At 40.1% G+C, this 26268-nt stretch overlaps 1 protein-coding gene across 1 annotated transcript in view; it reads right to left on the bottom strand.

The window, feature by feature from the left end:
* The window catches only part of LOC139724393 (kinesin-like protein KIF1C), a 57678-nt gene extending 31864 nt beyond the window's left edge, over window positions 1-25814 (bottom strand). The window contains exon 1 of the mRNA XM_071635538.1: window positions 24409-25814. Within this exon, the coding sequence (XP_071491639.1) occupies window positions 24409-24508 (100 nt within the window). The 5' untranslated portion in view covers window positions 24509-25814. The remainder of the gene's footprint in view (window positions 1-24408) is intronic.
* Between the last annotated feature and the right edge of the window lie 454 nt (window positions 25815-26268).

Raw genomic sequence — 26268 nt, forward strand, 5'->3', positions numbered from 1 at the left:
ATTTTCACAGGATTCATTTTGATAGACTTACAGTTTCACTGATATAAAAAGGTAAGGCTGAAGTCGATCTACATGATTTACAAGCAATCACACAAAGCTTCAGATGTGAACATATTTCATGCTGTTTTCACTGCATCAAAGCTTGAATCTGCTATCCCTGTTCACATCTTTCTTTTTCTCTGCTTATCTTATAGTCTCTCATGACTCCATCTGCCTCAATGTAAATTTCATCAAATCCCAGAAAAACTTTGTGGCAGAAATCATCATCTTGTCATATTCAAACTGAATTGGTTCTTTTGCATAATATCTAACAGCATGTCTTACATTGGAGAAATGTTAGATAGAACTGGTTAAATTCATGAAATCTCCACAAAAGCAGAAGGAAATGTAAAAGAATTTGCCATTAAAGAGAGGAGCATGGGAACATATCTATTTGCATTTTTTTTTTTTTTTTTTTTTTGGGGGGGGGGGGGTGCAGGATTTTCTTGAGGGGAGTGTTCATGAATCATTGCCAGTACCCAACGTTCCCCACAGTGAATGAGGTTAACGACACCAATGACCGCCTTTCTGAGAATTCTGACTACTCGTGAATCATTCTCAATACCTGGTGCTCATCGATCATGGATTTCTTAATTTCCACCTCGAGCTTCCTAGATGCTCAGTTGGTGAAAGCTTACAAGTGGAAACTCCTCCCCTACTCGATCTAGCAAAGGATTCTAGCTCACAGAATCTTAACTCGCTGTTTAGGTATCAGGACCCACACCCGTCATCAGACAATTTTGTGTAGACCTTGCAAGGGGACATTAAGTAACACCTTAATGCCAAGTACTATCTTCTTAATATGGTATCTAATACAAATTTGTGCTACTCCGTCTCTGAATTATACTTCTATTACAATGTACATATCATTTCAATTTTCTTGCCCGAATGACAAATGAACATTTCTTGATTAAACTGAAGTTAGGTATGATTTCCATCATTTCTAATCTCATTTTTTAGTCAAAAAATTTTTGACCTGGCTTTGCAGGGCATGTGACTCCAAGTTGGTAATCTAAGAGTAAATACTACATAAAGATGGATATTATATCTATTGTCCTCAAATCTCAGACATCTCAGTCAATGTGCACATATACGCCTTTCTGCGCAGTGCATATTGAATGTAGAGTAACATGAGACGGCAACGTGCATTAGCTCACTTCAGTGGTGAGAGAATCCCATTATAATATGCGGGATTTCTTCTTTGCGGCACAAATGCTGTAGAGGCCAAGATGAGAGGCAGTGCAAACACAATCTGTATACAGCACGGAGACGGATCTCTGTACGAAATGAGAAATTTGAGCCACGCGACCAAACGCTGGCACATCCCTTGCGCACTAAGTACCTTTCTTCAATCTGGTGACATAACCGTCTTTACTACCATACTTCCCCCCCCCCCCCCCATCTCCCTTTTTTGGCTGGTTCATCTAAAAGTCATCCTCATCCTAAGAATGCTAGACAACTGACAGAAATCTCTTATCATCTTCCTAAAATGAAGCCATTCATTTTCATCCAGTGTTAGTCCTATAATTTGGGAAATTTCTATCAAAATGGTGACATTATCCCACAGCATCTTTTTTTTTTAAATCTGCTTGATCTAGCTGCAGAGTTCAGTACCAACCCCTACCCATCCCTTCCTCTTTAATATGCAATATTGTTTTCTGTATTTCAATGAGAATGCAGTTATTTCTGTCTTCAACAACCATCCCAGCACACACACAAACACACAAACACACAAACACACACACAACCACACTCACATACAAGCACATAGAATGATACCATATACATTGCACACACACAAAAACACACACAGACACACTACACCAATTCCTCAATCGAACAAATATACACCTGTACATCATATATAATTTACATACATGTACACTGTATGAACAAACATACAATAAACATTTGTAGATATACCTACAGATACACATTGCATCAACTCATACGTGTACATGTGCTTGTACGTTGTACGTGTATGTACAGGGGATATCACTGCCTCCCTTTAAGTTCCCCCTTATCATCCCTCCAGTTTTCTCCCCATCCCCCCCCCCCCCCCACCCACTCATACAAAATTTCCCCTCTCTCTTGCTGTATCCCAATCTCCCTACCCTAAAGAACATTGTCTCAGGCGCTTGGGCACGATCCTAATTATCGCCACATCTCCATAATGCAGCACTAGCGTGTAAACAAACCACTCCACGCCAGACTCGGTGCAGTCCCTGTCAAAAAATCATTACTCACCCGCTATGACGTGTGAAGATAGGGAGATTGGACAAAGAAATTAATGGTTGCTAATGAACACTTTTGGAAATGGCGACGGCCATGCGTCTAAAAGATCTCATCATCAACAATTCTATATCTTAGAAATGGCAAATAAGTTGGTTGCCATGCATAAGTATCAAATTGTTACTTTATTGGCCCTGAACGCTCCATTGGCTCACAGCCCCCCCCCCCCCCCCGCCCAAGCACACGCGTGCCATACATTACAAAATGCTCCATAGCCCTGCAATACATATTTGTAGGCCCGATACTTAACAAAGCAAATCATGCAAAAAGTGAAACTCACACATTAACTAGATCTGTCATCTCTATGACATGATACATAGATGACGTAAGTTTGAAGTTGATTGTCGGAGAACTTTTTTAGTTAACCTCTGCACAACATTTGGGGAGAAAGAAAGAAGAAATCGTACATTCAAAATACAATGTAGGTGACCAGGGCCCCGTTGCAAGAAAGTTGCAATCAATTGCAAATAATTGCTAATTTTGAAACAACCATTCTGATTGGCTCAGGGTCTGCCCTATTAAGAAGACATGCATGCAACAAAGATTTTGATTGGCCAGTGACAATCAGTTGCAAGTTGCGTTTAAACGCAAAGTTTCTAGCAACGGGGCCCTGAGAGGATACTCGGATCACCTAATGAGAGTTCATGTACACACATTGCAACATTATTTGAAACACTGATTGCTGTGACAATTCAACAATTTCTGGAAAAATATTCATCCATCCGTAAGCGACAGGGGCCTATTGGCTACTGAAAGGAAGTGTCTTGGTGCTGCACAGTAATCACTGCACAGAGTGAAGACTACATTGTAAACTAACTTCATATCATCTACAGATGAATGGTAGTCTCAATTTTATGGAGAAAATCAAACAAATTAGTGGTGCTTGAAGCTGCTTGTATGCCTTGAATACTGGTAATGTATGTGTTTTGTTGACCCATCAATCTAGAGGGTTGAACCTAAACAAATAAAATTTCTTGTTTTTAAAGTGTGTTTTCTTAAGTTTGGTTTAAATTTTCTATCTTTAGTTGTTTCGTTTTTGTTTTTGTTGCATCGAGTTAAACGAGGAGTCCAATCTATAATTCTTGCAATTATACATATTCAACAAATATTTTGGTTGACTGGATGAAAGCTACAACAGTCAATTTATTAAATCTCTTTAAAAATGGTCATTAGGGTATATTTGACTACATCCTAATTGGTTTCTGATTCACACCGCCTCATCAGATGTGGTATAATGTTTGCCTTTCATTAAAAACCCTTTACTTTTCTCTCTCACTCACACTCCTCTATCCTATATCTCTCTATCTCTATTTCAATTACATCAGCTTCATATTGTCACTTGACTTACAAATCTAATTCAACATCATTTCCATATCAGAGCCATTGAGATGTAAGCACGTTCTGTGCCGAATATAAAAACAATCAGTTCCGAAACAGATCAGTCTGCCCTTGATAAAGCGAGTGAGCTTAATGTGAGGATTAACATTTGTAACTGCATTTCCCTACAAAGAAAATGACCTGATGATTTCGGCAAATTTCATGGATTCAGAATTCCGGCTTGGATTACAAACACTTGATGGTTTGCAGCTTTAGACTTCAAAACTTCAAACTTTTTGAATGTCATTTATATTTTCTGTAGTAATATTGACATGGTTACAGTGGCTTTTCATAGTCATTTACCGGGTGTTTTTTTGTTTTTTTTTACAATGCATTAATGATCTTCTGTAAGAAGCCAATATCACCAAACAACCCTTCAGAAATGTACTGCCCTCTTGCTTGACAGATTAATATTCAGACATTTAACTTTCTGCATTTTTGTCCCTTAAAGTGTTCCTTTCACACTTATCTGTGCATTGCTCACACAGGGAAATAAACAATCGCAAACATGAAACAGGAAGAAAATGCATCTGTTGTAGAATTCCTGTCTCCTCTTCAAATCATTCTGAAATGAATACAGATCACTTTATCGTGACAAGAGATCTGTCTATTAAACTAGATGAAAAATAAAAATGAGATGTTTTAAAAGAGATGGCATTCACATTACATGTGTGCCTATAGCATGTTGCCATGTCTCTTTCGCTCACTGCAGCAAGGTTCATTAAATATACATCGTCATTGATTAAGAGGCTTTCACTGAGGCAGTCTGGCGCAGATCAGATGGAGCTGCGCTAAAGCTCTACCAAAGCAGATCACATTTAAAGGGTGTGTACAGTTCTTGTTGAGGTGAGGATTTAGCTTTGAACATTTTGCGAGATATTCAGAAACCACTCTATGAGATGTCAAAGAGCATGCAATTCTAAGGGGTATCAAAAGTTGATGAAAATCGGTTTTGAAATGGCTGAGATATTCAAAAACAAGGTGAAACAGAGAGATCCTAATAAAAAGCGTGGCCTGTCGCCTTTTATTATTATCACTTTTTTTGGATATCTCAGCCATTTGAAAACCAATTTTCATCAAATAAATGTTGAATCCTTCTTACAATTACATGCTCTTTCATATTTCATAAGAGGTTTCTCATTATCTAACGTAGGAATGATATAAACCTGAATCCTCATCTCAACCAGTACTGTACAGTCCCTTTAATACACATGCCAGTTCGCATTCACCACTTAAAAGGATTAAAGATTGAAGGAAACGTATGCCCCATAGAAAGCCGAGTTGTGAGTGATCATCATTTTTATTTTGAATTGATGTGGAATGCGTATACAGTGTATAGTACCCATTCTAACAATGTGCTTGAAATAAAGTCAATAACATGCCAACATCAGGATGTGCTCATCTATGTCTGCAGTATGATCTCTTGTAAGAGAAAATTCAGATATCAAAGAAAAGAATTAAAAGGGATCACATGTATTGAACTTTGGCATCAGGCATGGATGACTTCAAAAGTTTACATTATAGATAACTTTTATACAATGCACATTGCTAAAAATATACAACACTTCTACACCCACCATTGAATTGCAGCAAGAACCAAACCGATCATTTGATGAATTACTAACCAATCCTGTCAGTATTGATAGGCCTTAATGAAGACACTGATAATGATATCTAAAAAAAAAACAGTATCAAAATGGTAATTATTAGTTCATTTCTTTTACAATTGTCGTTACCATTATCATCATTATCACTGCATAATGATAATTATGACAATGATAGTTAGATGCTACATTGTACTAATAATGATAACAATTGTAATACATACGCCATTGGTACAAATGTACTAACAGTGATAATGATAGAATTCTGTTTATCCAGGGTCATGTTATTCATGTTAGCACTAGTCCATGGAGGGCCTTGCAGTCATAAATAATCAAACCTTGATCGGAATATTATGCTCACACCTGGGTCACGGGGGATGTTGTGAGCAAAACACCTTGCCCAAGGCTATAGGCACTACATGCACAAATGAATACTATGACCTTTTAAGCCTAACACCTGCAAAGAAAATGGACCAGAATGAGTGTCACCATTTTGATGGATCAGAGAGACTAATATAAATTGGGGGAAATTCATTCCCCCCCAAAAAAAAAAAAAACAAAAACAAAAACAAAACAAAACAAAACAAAACAAAACAAAACAATAATAAAGCTTTTTAACCAGCCTGGAAAAAACAGTGTAGTAACTGGTAAATATGAGTGAATTGCTCTTAAAATACAACCTACTGTATGTATTCAGATGCTAGACATTGTATACTTTCTTTCAAATTTAAACACGGACCAATATTTTAGGAAACACTCAGTGTAGTGGCAAAGCCAGAGTCTTCCTTTTTAAGGATCTTTGAGCAGAATATGAGCTTAAAAGATCCTCCTTGAACATTTCAGAATTGACGTGAAACAAGTTGATTCAATTAGACATGAAAAGCAAAAGACATTAGATACTTGTCTTGAATTTCCTTTTGACTTTGTTGACTTTCTAATTGTTACTACAAGATGTATGTGTCTCTGGTATAAACACTGGTGTGAGACATGCAGTTCAAGAATCATAGTGCATTCACCCTAATACATCAAGACTCCCATGTCAGGGTTCTCGCCAGGAATGTCTTCACGCTTGTCGGCATTTATGCGCGTTGTTCTGGGGGTGGGTACGGGAGGGGGGTTCCCCCTCCCGCGAAGCGCGGAAGCCTTCGCTAATGCTCAATACAACACAGATGAATCGCCGCTAAAATGCCACTAAATGCGACATTTTCACGGAGATGTAATGAACGTTGTGAGGGGCATATTCTCACAGACACAATGCAGAAACTCCATACCTTTTGTTAGCGGCAGTTCCTAAATTATAAATGAAAGAGAAGTAGGTGCCGATGGTGGAGGTTCCGATTTCTTTTAGGCCTTTCCTGTTTCACTGTTGCAATAATTAGCCGTCTCTGCATCGCAACTACGCGCGCCGTGTTGCTTTCTCGCCGTCTGCTCGACCACGTGGTAGGCCTATTGCATGCAGATGCGCGAGAAGCGATCGAGAACTTTCGGGACATGGTTGCACTTTCCTTTCTGGGTATACTGCGGTAGTTTGGCCGTGACATCAAAGAGATATCATACAAAAATGTAATGATGGTCATTATTCCGAAGGTTTGTTTAATCATAAAATGAAACGATTCATGAGTACTTCGAAGGTTTGTAATCGAAAACAACAACAACACCAAAGGTCGGTACTACAGATGAATGTTCAAAATAAAACTGATTTCGTTCGAAGATTAACAAACATTTTTTATTTTTTATTTTCCGCTCAACGAACCTTCAGAAAGGAATCTATCATCTATCATCGTGATTGCTTCAGAATAAGAAAACACCCTTTTGGGGCCGTTGTTGTATTCCGAAATTATACTGGCAGAACATTCGAAATAACAAAACTGATTTCGTTTGGATATAAACGAATATTTTCTCCTTTATAATTTTTCTATTAACGGTCATTCAGAATTAAGAATGTAGAGTATTATTTTGCCATTATTCTTTCGGAGTAACGAACCCTGAGGGTAAGAAAACTGTAACCGTTTTCATTTCTTCTTTATCGTTTTCCGATTAACGATCGTTCAGAATTAAGAATCTAAAGTATTATATCGTTATTCTTTCGCAGTAACGAACCTTCAGAGTAAAAGAAAACTGTAACCGTTTTGGGGCCGTCGTTTTATTCTGAAATTTCACTGACGGAAACGTTCGAAATAACAAAACTGATTTCGTTGTGAAATGAACGGACATTTTTTAAAATCATTTTTGGATTAACGAACCTTCAGAATAAGGATTATAGCATTATTTTTTCATTTATCTGTCGGAGTAACAAACCCTAAGAGTAAGAAAAGTGCAACTGTTTTTTGGGCAGTTTTATTCCAAATTTCACTGGCAAAACGTTCGAAATGACGCACTGATTTCGTTTTGAAATTTACGGACATTCTTCTTTATTCAATTTTCGGTTAACGAACCTTCAGAATAAAGAATCTATTATTATTTCATCATTACTACTTCTGTCGGAATAACAGACCCTTATAGAGTACGAAAACACGCTGTTTTGTGCCGTCGTTTTATTCCGAAATTTCACTGACAGAAACGTTCGAAATAACAAAACTGATTTCGTTGTGAAATGAACGGACATTTTTTCTTAATCATTTTTTGGATTAACGAACCTTCAGAATAGGGAATCCAGCATTATTTTATCATTAATCTGTCGGAGTAACGAACCCTCAGAGTAAGAAAACTGCAACTGAGTGTTTTGGGGCAGTCGTTTTATTCCCAAATTTCACTGGCAAAACGTTTGAAATGACGTACTGATTTCGTTTTGAAATTTACGGACATTTTTCTTTATTCAATTTTCGGTTAACGAACCTTCAGAATAAAGAATCTACAATTTATTATTTCATCATTACTACTTCTGTCGGAATAACAGACCCTTAGAGTACGAAAACACGCTGTTTTGTGCCGTCGTTTTATTCCAAAATTTCACTGGCAGAACGTTCGAAATAACAAAACTGATTTCGTCGTGAAATGAATGGACATTTTTTCTTAATCATTTTTGGATTAACGAACCTTCAGAATAAAGAATCTAGCATCATTTTATCATTAATCTGTCGGAGTAACGAAAAAAAAAAATGAATCTTGGTGGCGATAACTGATGCTGGTGTAGAGAAAAACAAAGACAGCTCGCTCAAAAGATGCTTCCTTCTTTCAGTTTATTTTCTCCCCAGTCATTCCTATCGTTCTCCTCCCATGAACCCCTGCCATGCAGGGACGATGAACAAAACAAAATGTTACCGATGCTGCAATGAAAAAAAAAAAAGAAGAAGAAAGAAACACGTCCTCAAAGCAAATTATCTACACTTTTCAAGTTGAACAAATTGATGTTCGTAATGAAGAATAAAAAAAAAGCACGACCTCAAGCAGTGGGGAAACTTGATATCATGGCTTGTGGAAATTTCCATGAAATTTCCACGAAAGCCAGGTGTCAGATAAAGAATGTCGCGCGTACTGCCACCTTGCTTCAGTGGTCGTAAACAGCGTGTACATAGCATGTAAACCAACTGGGAACATTGATGAATGATCATCATTTATTTTCTGCCCGTGAAGGCCCCCTAACCCACCTTTTAACAAACCCAAGCCAGAAGCACGTGGAGCATTACGTATACGTTGAACTTGAAAGACCATCATGACAGAATTACTATAAATTTCGGCCCGGAGAAGGAAAATGGAATATTCACGAATGACGTTCACAAATCCATAGAAATTGAAAAGGCTAAAATGGAACGCATGGCTTTTTAGATTAAAAAAAAAAAATAACCCACTGAAACTACCAAAACCTAAATAACAATTTGCATTTGCTTACTCCATCGCAAGTTCTTTTTTCTTTTCTTTTTTTAACGAAAAATGGAGTTAATTTTCTCTCTGCGGCAATGCTTTGAACGCATCTAATTTTGTGTCATTGCCGATGGCCAGCTTCCTAAAGAATTGATACGAATCCTTTCAAATATACGAAACAAAGTCTAAAGATCCTGGATCCTGGCGGTGAATTTCGGTGGTATTATAAATCCTGCTCACTATCAAAATTTAATCATCTGTTCATTGCGCAATTTTACCAACCAACTGTTCCTGAAAATTTCATCCTAATCTGTTCCCAAATTTGACTTATTTTGCGAAAAAAGAAACAGACAGGCAGACAAACTAACAAACAAACCAAAGCAGCCAAAAAAAAAAAATACAACATTTGGCGGAGGGGGGCATGCATTTCATATCGTTTGTTTTTGCGTAACCCCACAACAAGCGTGACAACAAGCGAGCACGTGTCAGCCTTCCTCAGCCTCCTTCGGCCTCCAACCCTCTCTTTCCGTCCTCTCTCTCCCTCTCACAATACACTGTACCGTTGTACACGCACAGGCAGCTGTAAGTGGCCGGCTGGGTGCTTGTGCATGTGTGTGTGGATCCCAAATCAGAGCGCATGTGAGTGAGCAAGTGTGTGATGTGGTGTGTATCAGCAGGGAGGTGAGACCTCCCTGGTATCAGCTAGTACGTCGCTCTGTTGAGCCACGTTGTTGTGATAGGTGCGATGACTGCGTGGGTAAATTTTTGCACTTGTATAAGTATGTAAACTGCTGCTGCTTTCAACATCTAGCTTCTTTTCTAGCCAGATAATAAAGACTGAAAAAGGCGAGAAATTGGTCCGAACTTAGCTCGTCAAGCAAGTTACCCTTGTCGGCAAGTTCACGCGTGGTGTTACCCTTGTCGGCAAGTTTTACCCTTGTCGGCAATTGCTTCTTCAAACCGCACGCTTGTCGGGGCCGACAAGGGTGATATACGCTGGCGAGATCCCTGCATGTGCACTTAAAATGATTTGATAACACTGTAATAGACAATAGAAGCAACTCCTGCATATTTCTCATTTATGTTTTCGGTTGTTGCTGTTGTTGTTACAATTGTATTTGCTATTAATGTTCATGATTTCTGTGGTCACCAGTGCCATGTTACTATCTCATATACAGAATGGTTTTTAACAAACCTGAGCATAAGAAATATTCAAATATCTAAACTGTACTCTCTAAAAAAAATCGAGTGAAAATATTCACTCTTAAAGGAGTGAATACAAAAAAGAGTGAATTCAGAGTGAAATTGGAGTGAATTTTGAGTGAAAATGTTCATTTTCACTCATTTTGGAGTGACCTCAAGGATCACTAGAAGATGTTGGAGTGATCCCTGAGGTCACTCCAAAACGAGTGAAAATGAACATTTTCACTCCAAATCCACTCCAATTTCACTCTCACTCTTTTTGGTATTCACTCCTTTAAGAGTGAATATTTTCACTCAATTTTTTTTAGAGAGTAAGTATCCAAAATGTGATGTACTGTGATGGATGAATGGTTGATGTAATAATTAGTTCATAATTGAGAGCATGACGGAAATGAACACAATGTAAACATATATGACAACCAAGAATTTTCTACGAAGAGAACCATTCCAGCTAAAACGAATCTCTACAATTACTGTTTTCTAGCTCAGTCATTATTTTCTCTCCTTTTTTTTTCCCACCCTGACTCCAGGGTTGGCACATCAGACTCAGGGAGATTCCTGAAAACTTTGCAGGAGATAGAGATACTTTGTTTGTTACACACATTTCAATGAGGAAAACTAACTTTAAAACCGGGGAATATTTGATATTCCTTTATCCAGGGCGACTCCTGCAGAATCACATAGACTTGGCACCTCTGTGAACCCCTTATTGATTCTTATCAATATCACTCAGTATGCTGCATCCCTGCTATTTAAACTGAAAATGCCTGGTTGTCCAGGGCCCTGTTGCATAAAAGTTATGATCAAACGCAAGTCAAGAAAACCATACGCAACTTGATTTTCAACCAATCACAATGGAGTACTTGGGACTTACGTTTGATCTTCTTGACTTGCGTTTGATCGTATTAACTTTTATGCAACCGGGCCCATCATACACTGCAACTTCAGCCTCACTACACAAGAGCTGTTGAGATCATGGCAGGCTTAGGATAAAAATCAATGACACACACACACACACACTATGAAAAAAAAAAGTTTGAACACAGTGTCCTCTGAATCTTTCAAAAAGGATATATGTATGATGTATAGGTATACTTTGAAATGATAGTTGCAGAGAAATTCAGTCATATCTAGTATAGGGTCATGCGCAGAGCTCTGGAGAGGTCACAGTGCTCTGGTTGCAGCAAAATTAACAATTTTGGGCATGTGCTGGCAGTGGTGACAAAATTGATTTTTGCAATATGATCCAAAAACCGCTAACTTCTTTGTGTGAATGGACCTTCTCATTGAACTGCTCAAAAACTGCTTTCAAGTTGTTTTGTACAGTCCTGTCATGAAGTGTACCATTTACTCTGTGATTTCCACAGCAGTGAACCAAAAATGAAAAAAAAAAGAAAGCTGTTATTCATTTGTTTGGGGTTGTTTTATGACACAAATCACAGTCAAGTTTGGTTGTTAGTCTGCTATTCAGGTATAATGGTTGTGTTTTGGCACACTGCTGGACCAACCCTATAGCTATTATTGTCAAAGTTCTGTAAGATAATAAACGTATGGCTCAATACACAAGGCTGCATTTTGGCAATTTTTGCTTGTGTTCCTTTTGTTGTTCTTTCAATTTGTTTCATGACATTCCGTTACTGGATGACAGAATATGACAGCTGTGCACTCTAAAAACAGACAAAAGATGATAATCTGCAGTTCTTGCAATTACATTTGCACTAGTTTGATAATCAAGTCTGCACACAGTATGGCAGACAAGTGGGGGGAAAAAATAATATGCTGGGGTTTCAACTAAACGTGTATATAAATTCATATCATCGACACATATTACACGGAGTAAAAACATTGTTTTCAGTTCTTTGATTTTTTTACACTGGCAATTTTGATCCCTTATGGGAAAAAAAAATAAAGATGATTCAGATTTATTAAAATCCAATGTATAGCATCATGTAATTATACAGGTCTTTCCCATTACCAAATTTGAAATTTTCTGTGGTTAGCCTAGCTAATCCTACCTGTTTGGGGTTTTTCCCCACAAACTCAAGCCTTTAATACACTACAATCATAATGACAACCAACTTTTCAGACAACAACAATAAAAGATTTGAAACACAGGCAATAACCTAACAGGTATTATTCCCGTAGTCAAGAAAATGGGATAAAAGAATCCCAGACATGTAACTAGTACATCAAGGAGATGGCTTCCAGACAATCAAGAGGAAAGAGAAAGAAGAGGAAACTGTTAGAATGTCAGGAGAATAATACACCATGATCTGTACTTTTACGAAGAAAATAGAGCTCAGAGCAAAGAAGGTAAAGGAGGGAAAATGGGTGGGGAAAGGGGGAAGGGGGATGGGGGAAGGGGGAAGGGGGAAGGGGGGTGGGAAGTTTGAAGAGTTTGTCAGTTCAAACAAGAAACCCGACAAAAATGAAGTAATAATGACTACGACTAGCTCCCCTTGCTCTCTTGCAGACCAGGAGGGACAAGGATTCCAATCAAGAAATCACCAGGTGTTCTGACGTTGGTCGGGAGATGGTTCTGGTTGCCACAGCAACCACGAGGTCTCCTCACCAGTAGAGCAAAGTGCACTCTACGTGCATCTATCTTATGTCTGTCTGAGCACACACAGCTCCCTTCCCTTCCTAAACCATATTTGGCAAGGGGCGAGTGTGAATTCCCCTCCCTCGCTCTATTGCACCCTTCATCTGCGCTTCAAAACACTGATTCTATTTGGGGAACAATTTCCATTTATAGAATAAAAGCAAGCAGACCTGCATGGGCATTTAAAAAATGGGGACAGTGGAGGGGGCAAGACAACAAACATGAAGAAGATGTGATCGTTTGATCGCATATTGCACTTTACATCACTTTGACCTGTACATTGGAAAAGCTCATGTTTATTCAAGACTTTCATACATTTTTCTAGCTTGAGGGCTATTCACTCTGACAGTGAATAATCACAGAAGTAGAAGACTTGCAAATTAAGAAACCATAAAAAATAACCAACTGAACTACTGCAAAAGTTAAAGGTCCTCGTGGAATATACATTCTTTACACTTGTACTATACAATGTAGGTGGTCACTATAGTACAACTACATGTATGTATGGCTTGTAGGTTTGAATGATATCCCAATGCATTTCTAAACGTGTCTAACATTCGTAGTAACAATTTTTTGAGACCCTGAAAACCCATCCATGGACTTTAGAAACAGCAAACTGCACTGTACATGTCCATTACAGTGTGTATTTTATAGCAATCCATATAAAACTGTTTAAAATTAAAGCTCCGAGGCGTGTCAATAATGCATGCTTTGACAAGTAAGAGTTTAATACCAATATGCAAGGACATGGCTGAAACGCCACTTCATCAAATGTATTCTGGAGGTCAATGCAATCAGATTGCAAATGAAAATCCATAATTGACCGACCTCTACACTTGATTCAAGAACACTTCTAGACCATAGCTGGGCAAACGTGATTAGAGAAATGTACTGTTTGGGAGAAATGTGATCACTTCAAGAAAAAAAAGGAAAGAAAATCGCTCTGTCCACGATAACACTTCCACATACAGTACTTTAAAAGAACAAAACAATTTCATATTACTGATATCGCTGTTGGGGTGACAAAACCTCATAGCTCAAAAATGTCAAATGTTCAGATGAGAAAAGAAAAATGGCAACCAAAGCACTGTAACAATTAAATGGAATTGCCTTTCCTTTTATATTCTGGGGGCTTCATTTTTGGGGTAAGACAGTTCGAACATAGGATTTGGACAGGACATCACTTTAATAACTGATTATCTGACGATTATTTCAAAAAATAATAATTTTCATCCAAATTTGAGATGTAAGGTTTGGTCACCCCAACATCGACTTGTGAATGTGTACAAAGAGTAAATGTGGATTTGATACTGGGGTATTAAATAAACATCACATTCACATGACCACATCAATCCCAAATGATATACAGCTGTGGGCCCTATTCATGAATGTCAGATGACATGATAACTTTCTTTATTCATCCATTGGCTTTTGCAAAGAATTCCAAGTTTACTCCTGAGAGTATGAATTTTACTTACAATAACAGACATTACCCCAGGCTATACTCAACTTCAACCTTTTAACAACCCACTTCTTGTGCTTTGTCGGTTGAGCAAGTGAAATTCAGAGTACATGTAACTTCTAGGTTCATACCTGAATGCATAGGATTAGGCTGAATGTGGAAAAATCATCAATCATAATGTAATGCTGTGTGTTTCAAGTAATACTCTAGACATACTAGTCTTTAATAGAAAAGTCAACTTGAAAATAAAATTGAATTGGACAAATTAAAGAAGAAGACATTTAAACAGCTTCAAACAAACATGACAATCCATAACAGTTGTATTCTATTACATGTACATGTATGATACATTGTACTACATACGATCTTACCAAGGAAAAAAAAGTACAAGTTTGTCAAATAAGATAGCAAGTTTGTGTCAAATACATCTAGCTTTGTGACAAGAAATTGAAGTTGTTAGGCCTATAAGCTTGAACGTTCTTCAAATTTCCTGCAATCTGTCTGAAGCAACCCCAATTAGTAATAGAACTGTCCCACTGCTCAAGTTTCATTGCACTTCATTAGACATGAATTACATGTATACAACTTGTCCACTATACAGTAGATGAGTCATCCTGTAGTGCACATAATGCTATTACTGTGAATGGAACATTTTGTTATGTTTGATCTCCTTTCTTTCTTTCTTTTTTTTCTTTTTTGAACTCCAACAAAGTCTTGGGCATGAGGGCTTTACACCCCTAATCCGAAAAGTACATTTATAAGTAAAATACTTTATAAAGGGGGCACACAAGTTTGTATGAACTACATTGTACACTTCCACAGCAATCTGCACAAGATGGTTCCATGACATTTGCTCCTGCCGCCTGCAGCAATTGTTCCAACAAAATATCTGCATTCTAAAGCCAAAAATGAATTGTATATTATATACCCACTAACATAACCCTACCCCTAATCCTCACATCAAACTAAACCTAAAAGCCTTTTACAACCCTAACCCTATTAGAGTCCTTGGAGAAAATAAGATCGGAGCAATTGTCGCAGGAGCAATTGTCGCAGAAGCAAATGTCGTGTCACCCTCACAAGATAGAGACAGGTGTGTGACATGGAGGACTACACTGTCACAAAAGGGGATTGATTGAAAGTAGGCCTACATGTAGGTTGTTTAAGAGCAAGGAGCATGTGAAGCTCCTTCGTCTGAGCAGATGGGACAGTGACTAGGGTGGTGACAACCATGGAGGACGGCTCCATCTCTTCTCACTTGCTGCCCTGGGGAAATTGTGTCATCAGCTGGACATTATCACAATATATTGTATGATAGCTGCCATTCTTGAGACAGACAGGTGGACTGGAGTGACCACACTGGCACTGGTCAGTACCACTCTCCTCCCATCCAGATGTCTGTGGTCGGAGATGTTAAGAAAGCAGGTGTCCATTTTCTTAAACACAAGGTTGAAATTCCCCCTCAATACACCTTTCAGACATCACAATGATAGGCCCTATAGGATCGATGTCTACGAAAGACTTTTGATCTCATTTTTTTATCAGAGAATTCTTGAATGAAATGTAAAATGAAATGCAATGTTTCCTCACATTTGTGGTATCCTATCACCTCTACAGTGTATCTGACTCGCTTGATACTAACGTACAACTACAGGTAATTGTTACCATTCTGCTTTTAATAGTTCAAACACATACAGGTGTATTGTTGTCCCTTACAATCAGAATCTCATCCAGTGATAAAGTATGACTACTTTCAATTCCAGTTTCACAGCCCAACATTCACAAGGAATAAATGGGAGAGGTTCAAATTTTCTGACCCCTGTTGGTCTCACAATCACATACTAGTAACCTACTGTATGAGACTATCTTCAGTTGGAGCCAAATGCAGAGTCTAGCCCTTTCCCCCAAAGAATTTGTACAAACACAGAACCAGGAACACAACTGGCAGCTAATGCTACGTGGAATTCCTGCCATTGTCAAGCAGCTGAATATTCTTGTCAGTGAGAATCTAAATGACCTGATCCTTGCGACCTTTTAACTTTTGAATCCCTGAAGGCTTTTAAGTTCCTACACCATGGGGGGGGGGGGGGGGGGGGAGAGACAACCCTCCCCATCCATCTCTTTATCATATATTTGATGGGAGAGGGGATGTGGTGGTTAAAGGGTGTGTACAGTTCTGGTTGAAAGACGATTTAGCTTTTAACGTGTTGCGAGATATTCAGAAACCACTCTATGAGATGTCAAAGAGCATGCAATTCTAAGGGATATCAAAGTTTATTTGATGAAAATCGGTTTTGAAATGGCTGAGATATCCAAGAACAAGGTCATCATCTCGTGGCATCACACAACCATTTCCCAATGTCTAGCGCATGCAAGAGCCACGTCATTCGCCACTGCCAGGTCCCTCTCGGTACAAGGTTGTAACATTGCATTGCAGCTCAGAAGATGAGGCATAGTCTGGCTGCCCTGCCCACACTCACACTCTGCAGAGCTATCAGTGTACCCCCACTTCAGCATGTTTGCCTTGCACTTCCCCATGCGCGATCTTAATCTGTTCAAACTACGCCAGGTGATCCATGACTGTTTGGAACCTGCAGGGAGTGACTCGGTTGGATTGATTTGCATGTGATTGTCGTATCCAGATTCCCTTAATCTGTCATCCCACAGTTTCATACGTTCTGTTGATACATTGCTTTCTAAGGGGGAGACAGTGGCCAGGAAGCTTCTGCGTGATTTCAAGCGTTGTGGTATCACAGCATGGCCAAAAAGGGGATGTCTTTCGTCTTCCATCTGCCTGAGGCGTTCCTTTTTGCTTGCAACCGCCCTTCTTACATCAGGGGGGGCGATTCCGGAGAGAATGTAGATGTCGTCAGTCTTGGTAGGCTTCATGCAGCCAGTGATACAGCGGCAGCTTGTGTTCAGCACTGGGTCGATCTTCTTCGCATGAGCTGAACGCTCCCACACTGCGCAAGCATACTCAGCAGCAGAGAAGCAGAGAGCCAAAGCTGTTGACCTGATGGTTGTTGGATTTGCTCCCCACAATGATGTGCTCAGCTTGCGAAGTAGGGTATTCCTGGCGCTCACCTTCCCTTTCAACTTCATGACATGCGATTTGAAGGTTAGGGAACGATCAAGGGTGACGCCAAGATACACTGGGTTGTCACAGTGTTCTAGGACTGTACCATTCCATGAGATCTTTAGTTTCCGGTTTGAGTGCATGTTCTTCAGATGGAAGGCGCACACCTGTGTCTTAGATGGATTTGCTCTCAGGTGATTTGCGTTATAATAGGAGGTCAGGTTGTCAAGTGCCTCAGTCAAAGTAGTTTCCGCTTCAGGAAAGTCCACAGTCTGGGTGGTGATGCACAAATCGTCTGCGTAGATAAAGCTCCTGGTGTTGTGGTGAATAGGCTGGTCATTCACGTAGATGTTGAACAAGATGGGTGCCAAGACACTCCCTTGAGGTAGCCCATTCTTCTGCTTACGCCAGCGACTTCTCTTTCCTGACAGCTCAACATGAAAGCGTCGGTTTTGGATCAAACACTCCACCATTCTGGTTAGGTGTGAGTTCCGAGTCATGGCAAGTACTTTATGTAGGAGTCGACGGTGGTTTACAGTGTCGTAAGCTGCTGACAGATCAACAAATACAGCTCCTGTAATGATGCCTTTTTGGAAGCCATCCTCGATGTGTTGGGTAAGATTCAGGAGTTGTCCCACACACGACTTTCCAGGTCTAAACCCTGCCTGCTCCTTGATGAGAGATGGTTCTACTACATCTACGAGGCGGGTCAAGATGAGGCGCTCAAATAGCTTGTACGTATGGCAAAGAAGTGATATCGGCCTGTAGCTCTTTGCTGCAGCGGCATCTTTCCCAGGCTTCAGAAGGGCGATGACACGGGCACGGCGCCAAATCTTTGGTATATAGCACCTCTCCATGCAGTTGTTATACATAGACAGCAACCAATGTTTCGAGGCTGGACCCAGGTTCTTGATCTGCTCGGTCATGATGTCATCCAGGCCAGCAGCTTTCCCAGCTTTGGCTGTGCAGATAGCGGCATCAAGTTCTCCCATCGTAAATGGTCTACAGAGCTCCTCATTGGCTTCAGGATATTCAGCAGGTTTGTGTCGCTTTTCTCTTGTTCCTGTCTTGCCATTGAGAAGGAGTTGGTGGGCTACTTGATCAGCCGTCGGTTGCGTTGTATGAAGTGTTGCGGCTCTCTTTGGATCCTTGTTGATACGTTTGAGAGTGGACCAGGCCTTCTTGCTGTTGTGCGTCATGTCAACAGATTCAATCAGGTCTTGCCATGACTTTCGCCGGTCCGCTGAGATGGCAGCAGAAAGCCCTTCCCCCGCAGCGATGGTTTCAGCTGAGAAAGGGTCCGTTTCGAACTTCTCCCTGTATGACGCATAGAGGGCAGCAGAATCTTGGGAAAGACCAGGGACGTATTCTGTGCGGCATCCACGAGGAATGTGTCTTCTCGACGACGCCTTTACCTTGTCAACAAACTGTTCGTACATCTCAGGTATGGGCTCCAAATCCCCGATGGACTTGTCGAGGTCCTCAGCAAAGCCTTTCCAATCAGCTTTCTTGAAGTTGAAGCGTCTTCTCATGGGTGTTATCTCGGGTTGAACTACTGCTTGGAGTAGCAGCCCTACAGGGCGGTGCTGAGACTTGGGAATTGGGTCTAGGACTAGTTTGGTGCTCATAGGTGCAAGGTTGGAGCTGACAAGGATGAGATCTGGGTTGTATCCTCTTCTCCATCGGCCGCTGTTAAAGGAAGGAGGGAGCTTGGAATCATGGATGAGATGGAGGTTGTTCAGGTCCATCCAGTCTTCTAAGAGTTCACCATTCTCATCTGTGTCTTGGTAGCCCCAACGTGAGCTGTGGCAGTTAAAGTCTCCGATTAAGATTTCATTTCTGTGTTGGCCAACCAACCCAGGGGGAAGCTGGAACACCTGCATGGGTGGTTTATACACTGAAGTGACAGAAACATCATCAAGGATGAGTGTAATGACTTCGATATTGTTCTCTGCATATACAGCAGTAGAGCGGATATGGGTGCCTGTCTTAACGAAGATAGCACTCCCATATTTATCATGGGGCCTTTCGGCAACCAGTTTCATCCCAGGAACTCGAGGCCGGTTGTCATCTTGGCCGCGGTGGGTCTCTTGTAAACAGAGTACTTGGCACTGCTTCTGGACACATATATCACCAAGAAGTTCCTGCTTGACTGTTGAAGTTCCCTCAACGTTGAAGGACAGGACTGACATCACGGGTCCTGAAAAGGACCTCCTGTCTTGCATTTCTATAGAGTCTTCGTTTAATGACATGACTTCTAATTGAAAGTTCAAGTAGCAATTGTTAATGAAATGGTGAAATGGTGTGCAATGTGGTAGCAGGATTCGCAGGGACTTAGAAGAACCTGACAGGGACCGCGACGTGAACGCTCCTACTATGGCCCCCAAGAACAAGGTGAAACAAAGAGATCCTAATAAAAGGCGTGGCCTGTCGCCTTTTATTATTATTACTTTTTTTGGATATCTCAGCCATTTGAAAACCAATTTTCATCAAATAAATGTTGAATCCTTCTTAAAATTACATGCTCTTTCATATTTCATAAGAGGTTTCTCATTATCTCACTTAGGAATGTTCAAAACATGAATCCCCACCTCAACCAGTACTGTACAGTCCCTTTAAACCCCCTACCCCCTCTCCCACCCTATCCCATCCCTATTGCTACTGTCGCTTTCAGATGTTGAAAATATGGGAAGTAGAATTGAAAGACCTCTACATCCACAACAATGATTTGGACTGCACTGTACGCTGTAATGTACATTATAAAATGGGTTCAAGAATGTAGCCAGTTGGAAGCACTGAAATGAGTCACGTGTGCTTGTATTAATTTCTCACTAACATCCACGGCCGACGTCACAATGTTTGCACTAGCAGTGCGCACTCAATCAGTTGTTACAAGTGCGTCGCGCGCTACTATATGCGCTGTCAATCCTGTAAACAACTTCTAGTTCGGGCTGCCGGCCGGCCTTTCTTGTGTGCATAACAAGTGTGGCGTACATATACTCTTATACGTACAGTACTTATATGTGCGGGATTTCCAAGTGTGACGTGCGTAAATGTTTGGGACAAACATCTTCGGACATCTTGATCCACAAAGGTACGTGAAAAATGCTGTTAGTTTTCGACCCATTTTATAAAACAAATGATGCACAGGATTATTTCGTGGCGTTAGTGGAGATGCAGCTCACTCTCGGGTATTTACAATGTAGTGCAACATGCACTCGGCTTCGCCTCGTGCATGTTTCATAATTGTAAATACCCGGTACCCTCGAGTACGCTACATCTCCACTAACGCACTCTATCCTGTGCATCATTTGTATAATAATTTTAGATATCTTTTTAAAAAAAAATCCAATTGCAGGCTGAGGAAATATCTTCACTTTGGGGGAGAAGGGGAAGAGAGGGGTGGGGAGTAGTCATCTTCATATCAAACAATCTCTAGTGTGGATTCTACTTCAATAGTGTCTGTCAAAGACGTGAATTCATATGATAGACGTGACATTTCAAATGGTTGCAACAGACCCCGTTAATGCTCAACCTCGACAGCTCAATAAATCGTGATTGCTACCTACAATGTACGGTTAGTCTTAATCCTAAACCAAACTTCACACCGTACCCTCTCTGAGTCACTCCGAAGGGTGAGAACGAAGGAACTCCCACGTCACATAGAGAAACATACACATTTCCTCACATTGACATGTGGCATGGGGTCATGTGGTTCGTCATATGACACCTTTCCTGCCTTTGCGGGAGAAAAGCATGTGACCAACGCAGGTTGGACTTTCATTTCCCGGTACATGCTGGCATTTGTGTGAGGGTCGAACCTGATGAGATGACTCATCGAACAAAATGCAGTACAGTTTCAAGTCTAGGCGGCACTGGCACAGGCCTATGGGATCTACACTGTAGGAGACCAGCAGATGTGTGGTGAGGTGTGCAGATGTTCATGAGTGCTAAACTCTGCCATCTCTAGAGCCATGTGACTTGAACTTTGGCATGCAATAAAAACAACTTTATTTTGTTCTTCTCTAGCCATTCACAAAATGAGATTATTTTATTAGGTAAAGAAGAAGAAAGAATTTAAAAAAAATAGTAAAAGCTTCCTTATACTTGAAAGATCAATTGAAATAATTCAACATAAATATCACTCTTCTGGAACCTAAATCAAATACAAAATTCCTATAAATGAATTATAAATACAACCTTTTGCTTTTGTCTTTTAATAGTGGGAGACAATGCTTCACAATAACATGAGTCCACGCATGCAATGGTTTCCATCACCTGCTTTGTCTTTGTGATACACCATTGCACTCAGTACCACAGGCCCAGCCATATCCAATTGTTCTCATTGATTCTTTGTATGTGATGGTTTAGAATGTAACCATATTATTGATTTGCAAATGACAATGTGTGCAGAAAACAGAATAATCAGAACAGCTCCTGGTAGACACAAAGAAGGCACTTGAGAGGCGACTTTGCTTGGCTTAAAGTTACTGCCTTGTGAAGATCTCCACACACTGTTGGAGAGGCTTGAATAAGGGGTCACATGATCCACAACTACTGACTATGCAACCAGTCACTCGAGGTATGAAAATGTGATCCCATGTCAGCCTTTGTTTTGAAAAACAAAAACAAAAACAGAAACAATGGCTGTTGCCAAATCAGACATTCCACCCAACAGAGCAAGCGTACCCTGATCAATGATGAATTCAATCTCCACCTCCCAACTACAGTTGTATCACATCCCCTCCATATTTCCATCTCCATCTTTAACATCCCAACCAACCCCTTCCCCCCCCCCCAAAAAAAAAATAAATAAATAAATAAATAAATAAATAAATAAACAAATAAATAAATAAATAAATGAATAAATAAATGAATAAATAAATAGATAAATAAATAAATAAATAAATAAATAGATAAATAAAATGAATAAATAAAAATAAAACAATAATAACAGTAATAATATATTTTTTAAAGACGATGGAGATGGAGATATTGGGCATTAACAATGACCAACCCTGGCAACCATGACGAGTATTCAAACATATTGATAAAGCTGAATGCCTGAACAAACACCACTGTAGCCCATCTTTCTTCAACTACATATAGGCCTACACCCTGTCAGCAAACAACCATAGAGATCCAAAGCTCTGGTGCAATTTCATTTCCAGTGAGCACAGACACACAAGTACACATGCAGCAAACGAAAGGACACCAAAAAAAGGAGGTGGAAAAAAAAAAGAGGGAAAAAATTCATCACGCTAAATGACGATGACTCATTTTGCCCAATCGAGCTTTGAAAGACTAGCTTGTGAGACTCGATCCGGCCATCGTAAAATGTACACTTCTACTTGCGCGGGATGAATTATGACAAATACCCATTAGCAGAGCAAACGGTGTAGGGCTAAACATTTGGATTGACTAGATGCACTCAGCAGTCACTCATGCTGAAAGAGTTTATTCATGCTGCATCGATTGTCGGAAATTATCCACTTATTAATGAACTACAGTGCTGTACCGTGCTGCAGAAGGCAAATAATGTACCGTATGTAGGTTGATTTAGGAAGCATTAGCCGTTTTAGACTGATTAGAGGCACAATTGCATATCTTTTTGTTCTTTGTTCGTGTCAGTCATTTGGGCATGTACAAAAACACAATTACAGACACACATGTTAATTCTCATAAGGTATTTCAACTGGGAATATGGTAGTTTGCTCAAGGTAACCAGGCATATTCCATTATTTGTTTCTGAAATTTATTTTTTCTTTATGCCGATAAATCGACCAACTGAAATTTAAAACCATCAAAAATAAGATTTAATTCAGTTTAGTAAGTAAAAAATTAGGCTTCATGTAGTGTATAAGTGCATATGTATACAACAATAGAGGATATGTGTAAAAATTTTGAATAATTTATGAAAACAATTTGCCTACATACAGGTCCTAAGGATGCAGAACTGGCAGGTGTCTGTATCATACACCTCTAAGGTACACGTGTACCTCTTGGGTCTTCAAGAGGGCTGGGTACCTTTTCATTTGTTTTAAATACTCTGAAGAAATGGACATATGCCCAGTGTGAAATGCATCACCGGTTGCCTGGAGTGTTAATAACACGACAATATCCCTGATTGAAGCTGTTTGCGAGTATACACATTGTACACAAACACACACATATACAAACACAATATGGCTGCCACTATAATGCCACAATCAGTTTGTCATTGAAGACACCCCATCAAAGAGCATCTACCTTTGTACAAAGCCATACAGTCACCAATCTTTTCTTTCCCTCTTTTCCAATATAATCAAATGCCTCCCCCCTCCTCTTCTGTAAAACCCAACATACACTGTATTTCTCTTTTCTCATATTTGCAAGGCAACCATCATTGCCATTAATAAGTATAGTATTAAAATGATCTGGCTTTTGATAATACATTTACATAGTATTCTAATCTGATCAATTCTCAGAGCAGTATACTTTAACTCTGGCAAACAGAAACAAGAAAAAAATCATACCTCACTTAATATTTCTTATATCTAAAAATAGACATCAAACTCCAGCACTCCATATCCTCTTGGAAATTCCAACACACACACATGCACAAACATACATACACACACAAACACAAATACACAGAGACAAAGAAAAGCATGCACACATCTCAACACACACAAAAAACATACACACACACACACACTCACACCCACACTCAAACTATAATTTTTGAGTAGCAGCATACAAATACAGCATCATATATATATAATTCTAAAACTATACTTAGATACTACAAATCATCATGACACACATTCACAAGAAAATGGAATTATGTTGCGCGGTGTGGCAAACACATGTCACAGCTGTGAGATCTAACGCTGAATTTACTCCAGCCTAGATTGCATTGTATAAAAGATATATACAGTTGTACATCTGTACGTATTCAAAATGGACTTACTTGTGGTAGCACCGGTCATACTAATGATACACTCCGCATCCCTCCCAATCTCCCTGCTGTTGAATGGACGCACCCGCACGGCCACTTTAACCGACGACATCTTGATTGTCTGCTCAAGTCCAGCCTCCCGAGCTCACAGGAAAAAAAAAGAAAAAAAAAATGTCTCGCTCAGTCGTCAAAATCCCAAGCAGATAAATCCAGCGCTGGATATGTCGCTTGCTAATTTCACACAGTGGTTTTTTGCTGTTTTCTATCGCCTCTCCCTATGATATTTGCGGAAAATGATCGTCACCAAGGAGAATTAATATCTAATGAGCTGCCGCCTCCCAATGCCTGTTGCTCTGCTACCATGGAAGAAACGATGCAGGCGGTCTGCGGGTGAGCATCAAGCTGTTCTCTTAGTTCTGAGCACCATGGTTTCGCTACGAATTCCAGTATCTACTCCACGGAGAACAATATAAAAATCAACAGCATTGGGTGAATCCTCCAATATCTTTCCGCCCTGCTCCCCTGCTCTGCAGAGGGCTTTCCGAAAACACCAGATGGAATGTACAAGAGATTCTACTGCATGGATGTAATGAAATGCACACACGCACACACACACACATATAGATGCACCGTGACAAATTAAATCTCTGCTGTCCGTTGACACACGACGGAAGGCTTTTACTCTGGGCAGGCGTGATTCTGGTGTGTTCCAGCTTTTTAGGTTTCCGTGCAGTCTTGCCGCCTGCCCAGCTCACTATGGCGCTCTTGGATGTAAAATCACGGTGCAGCCGTTTGTCTCCCTCTGTGTTGCTCGCAGCCGACCTTAAAAAAAAAACCCTGATGCAACGCTCACTCCAATCGCTGGCTCCCTCACGCTCGAGACGATCTGATTGCCACAGACTGCGCACCGCTGCTTAGGGTGGGGGGAGGGTAAAATGCAAAGCAACGTACGTCAGCTGTGCAACTCCACCGTCCCTTCTACCTCAATGGTTGCTATGCCAACGGCTGGTTTCTCCAGAATGCATAAATAGAGGAGCGTTTTGGGGGGGAATGCCGAGATGGAGAGAGGCAGGCTGTGTTAAATCAAATCCAATACTATCAATATAGGAGCCGTTTTCAGCTGAAATTCAGCGCTTCTATTTTTTGTGCCTTTGCCGAGGCGAGTGACAGGTGAGGTGCCCCCACGGATGATTTCCACCCTTTTTTTTCTAACTTGTTCTTCCGCTCTCAAGCGTCGAATCTGACCAATTCTGGCCGGTAAGATGTACTCCCTTCTTCAAAAGCTACCACAGAGCTCTCCCCCTCTGGTGGGGCAGGTGTGTTCACACAAGAGGTTGTTCTTCCTTTACATCATGATAACGGTGCATTCACACGGGGCAAGAGCATCACTGGACGTGGGCAGAAGATGGTGGGCCCACCAACTGGTTTACTCTGCGGGGAAAGCAAACACAGGAAAAAGCATCATTATTTGAAATCTTACAAGCATCAAAGGAAACCAAGACCCAAAGAGAAGTGGATTGAGAGAAAGTAGAAACATTTAGATAGTAGAACACATCAGTGATAGTTTCAGGAAAATCGGACAATTGATGCAAAAGTTACGAATTTTTAAAGTTTTGGTGTTGGAATCGCTGAACGAGGAGACTACTTGAGTTTACGACATCATGTGTGGACAACAATCATAAAGAAAATATAAAGAAAATTCAACATGCTTTCACTTTTCTAGCATAATGAAAGAGCTCTTGACTAACCACTTTCATAAAGCAGGGGGAATAATTACTACCCTTAACACATGTCAGTATCAAGTTAATGGAATGTGTAATTTTCATGAAAAATGATTTTTTTTTTTTTTTGAATTCCCTTTATATTTTTCAT

The sequence above is a fragment of the Diadema antillarum genome, unplaced genomic scaffold, assembly GCF_040938485.1.
Source record: "Diadema antillarum isolate AM-2024a unplaced genomic scaffold, OU_Dant_1.0 scf00000212, whole genome shotgun sequence".
NCBI lineage: Eukaryota > Metazoa > Echinodermata > Echinoidea > Diadematoida > Diadematidae > Diadema > Diadema antillarum.